The 3,618-nt window shown below is 61.4% G+C and overlaps 1 protein-coding gene across 1 annotated transcript in view; it reads right to left on the reverse strand.

Annotated features, from left to right (window-relative positions):
* Window positions 1-3,618, reverse strand: part of CACNG8 (calcium channel, voltage-dependent, gamma subunit 8) — a 49,322-nt gene that overhangs the window by 8,624 nt on the left and 37,080 nt on the right. The window contains exon 5 of the mRNA XM_006897379.1: window positions 166-617. Coding sequence (XP_006897441.1) covers window positions 166-617 — 452 coding nt within the window. The remainder of the gene's footprint in view (window positions 1-165; window positions 618-3,618) is intronic.

Genomic DNA, 3,618 nt, shown 5'->3' on the forward strand with positions numbered 1-3,618 from the left:
GTGCACGGGAGGAGACGGCCCATCTTTCTCCCGTGGAGCAACTGGTGGATTCGAACTGTCTGCCTTTTGGGGTGGACAATGCGACTCCTTACCCAGGAGGCCACCAGAGCGTCCCATTTTTGTTGCTATGTGCCATCAACCTGGAATCAACCCTAGTAGATTTACGCTGCCCTTGGACGGGTCGCGGCTGAGCGTGTACATGGAGATGTCCGTGGAGGCGAAGCCCGGCGCGCCCGCGCCGCCCGCGCTCGTGTCCCGCGACGGCGACGGCTCGCTGGAGCGGGAGCTGGAGCGGGAGCGGCGGCGGTAGCGGAAGCGGTAACTGGGCAGGCGCAGGATGGCCGAGGGCCCGCCGCCGCCACTGCCGCCACTGCCGCCCGCGCCCCCGCCGGCCTTGAGCAGGTCCGAGCGCGACTGGCAGTGCGCCTCGCGGCTGCGCTCGATGTACATGTTGACGGCCAGCACGCCGATGACCTCGGCCAGAATGAAGGACAGCCCGCCGAAGTAGAAGGACCAGCCGTACGAATAGTGGTTCTTGCGCTCCTCGTCCCGCTTCGGGCCCGGCTCGCCCGCGTTCGCCGAGATGTAAACGATCACGCCGATGATGTTGCTCAGGCCTGGGCGGGGGACGGGCGGACGGGAGCCTCGAGGACGCCCCGGGCCTTCCGGCCGCCCTCCCCGCGAGGACTGACACCGCCCGGGTGCCCCAGGACCCCCTGCCCCGGTGCCCCAAACACCCCCCCATGGTCCAGGCTCCCCGCCCTGTCCTAGTGCCCCAGGATACTTTCTTGTGCCCAACGCCCTCACACAGGTGCCCCTGGTCCCCTGCCCCAGTGACCCAGACAAACCCCATCCTGGTGGCCCAAGACCCCCGCCCCGATGACCCAGGCCCCTTTGCCCCGTAACCCAGGACCCCCGCCCCGGTGACCCAGACACCCCCGCCATGGTGGCCCAGGACCCCCGCTCCAGTGACCCAAGACCCCCGCCCTGTCCTAATAACCCAGGATACTCCGCGGTGCCCCAGGCCCCCCTCCCACCCCGGTGCCCCAGACACCACCACCCCCGGGTGGCCCAGGCTACCTGCCCTGTCCTAGTGAGCCAGGACACTCTCTGGTGCCCCAACACCCCTACCCACGTGCCCCAGGACCCCCCAGCCCCAGTGACCCAGACACACCAGCCCAGTTGGCCGAGGACCTCCCACCCAGGTGATCCAGCTCCCTCACCCAAATGACCCAGAACCCCCACCCCAGTGACCCAGGATAATCCACAGTGACTCAGGACCTCCCACCCCAGTTACCCAGAATACTCCTCGGAGCCCCAGGACACTCGCCCCAGTGACCCAGGACACCCGCCCTGTGACCTAGCTCGCCCCCTACCCAGGTGTCCCAGACACCTCCTGTCCTAGTGACCCAGTTCCCCACTGCCCCACCCAGGTGACCCAGACATTCCCCCTTGCCCCGGTGACCCAGGAACCTCCCCCCACCTCGTGACCCAGAACCCCTTACGCCCGGTGACGCAGCCGCCAGCCCTCCCCTTCCCCCACTTCACCTCCTGGGCACCAGTGGCTCAATTCTAACCTGCGCCCCAGATGACCCACCCGAGGTGTCCTAACCCCCTCCCCAGGGGGTCCAGGCTATATGCGTGTGTGTATATATATGCTATAATAGCGTAGGCACTGCTCAGGACAGCCCAGCCTGGACCACTGACTCAGTCCCGGACCAGCCGCTCTAAGATCCACCCCACGAGCTGCTCTCACGTCGCCCAAGCCCTGCCCAATTGACCTAGCCCCCCTTCTCCTACCCGCGCTGCCCCATCTGCGCCAGGCCTCGCCCCACGTGGCATGAACTCCGCTTCTGCAGATCAAGCCCTGGCCAGCCGGCCCTAGCCCCGTTCCAGGTGGTTCAGGCCTCACCCCTAGACGATCTGAGGTCAGCCCAGGAGCCTGAATCCAAGAAAGGGTTCACCACAAATGGTGGAGACCATCCTCGGGCATCCGGCCTTGGCCAGTCCAAGCCCCACTCAACTGGTCTAAACACCTCCCCATCTCATCATCTACCCCAGCGCCTCCTCTACCTGCTCAGCGCCCCCCCCCCCCATGATTCTGCCTCCGCCTCCAATGACGCAGGGCCAGCTCCTGATGACCGAGGTCATACCCCGTTATGGTGCTAACTCGGCTTTCCCTCATGTCTCCAGACCCTGCCTTACCTAGTCCAGGCTATGGCTTCAGCAGGCCCAGGGCCAGCCTCCCAACACATCCTGCCTTCTATGAAGCCACTCATGGGTCTCCAGGTCCTGCTCCATAAAGTCCCTGCCGCGGCCTCCTGGGAGGCCGCCCCAACCTGCCCTCTAAACCTACTGCTGCTTCAGATTCCGATCAGAGTGACCCTGGAGCAGAGCGCACAATGGTCCCATAAGGTTTCGAGGCTGGAAAACTTGACAGAAGCAGAAAGCCTCCACTTTCTCTGGAGAAGCGCAGGTGACTTAAAAAACAACAACAAAAAACCAACCAGTGGGCCGTTTTAACAGCACCAGCCACCAGGGCTCTTTTCAGAGTCAAAGCCCCTGCCTCCGGGTGGCTCCGACTCCCCGCTGACCCTCCAGTGGGTTTCCACTGCTGTAGACGGTGACAGGAGGACCACAGAGCAGCGGGTGGGTCCGAACCCTCGGAGGCACACACAGCCTTTGGTTAAGCAGCACAACTCGGGAGCGAATACACCGTCTGCGCTCCCTATGTTGTTGCTGTTATGTGCACGGGAGGAGACGGCCCATCTTTCTCCCGTGGAGCAACTGGTGGATTCGAACTGTCTGCCTTTTTGGGTGGACAATGCGACTCCTTACCCAGGAGGCCACCAGAGCGTCCCATTTTTGTTGCTATGTGCCATCAACCTGGAATCAACCCTAGTAGATTTCCAGAGGTAGTTAATCTTATGGGCGAAGTGTCCATCTTTCTAGCTGGTGGATTCAAACCACAGGCCTCCGGGATTGCAGTGCAGCTTCTTATCACTAGGCCATCAGAGCTCCCTGGAACTCCCCATCGTGGTTCTAAATGAGAGTCGAATCTCCCTCAAGGGTGTGCAAAACTGTGACCATCTTACAGAAAACACTTGGATTCACCTTTCTGCCAGGCTCAAACGGTTCAGATCTTTCAATTGGCTGCTGAGTGCTTTTAGTACCGCGCCACTAGGGCTCCTCAGAGGTTACTGAAGGATCTCAGAGGGGAGGATAGGGGCAAAGGGCCGCTTGGGTCAGATCCTTTGGTGACTCTTGAGAGCCTTAGTCTGGGCTCAGCGAGGAGCTGGTTCCCACATCTTAGAGCTGACCTTGACTCATTGTAACCCCACTGAACTGGGGCCAGTCATCCCACAGGGTTGCCAAAACTGGCATCTTTATGCAAACTTGACTGCCATCTGTGTCTCCTGTGGAGAGGCCCGAACCAGCAGACCTTCTGGGGAAGCTCAGCTCTTTAACCACTAGGCCCTCATCAGGGCTCCTAAGTTTTGAAGCTCCCGGTCCCTGATAATCTAGATCTTAACTGGTTGAAGCTGGTCCCTTCTGACCCTGGTTCAGGCTCCTGGATAAGCAGGGTTACTTTACACTCTGAAAATCCCACTGCACTAC

The sequence above is a fragment of the Elephantulus edwardii genome, unplaced genomic scaffold, assembly GCF_000299155.1.
Source record: "Elephantulus edwardii isolate Elephantulus edwardi_28Jun2011 unplaced genomic scaffold, EleEdw1.0 scaffold00208, whole genome shotgun sequence".
In the NCBI taxonomy this organism is placed as follows: Eukaryota; Metazoa; Chordata; class Mammalia; order Macroscelidea; family Macroscelididae; genus Elephantulus; species Elephantulus edwardii.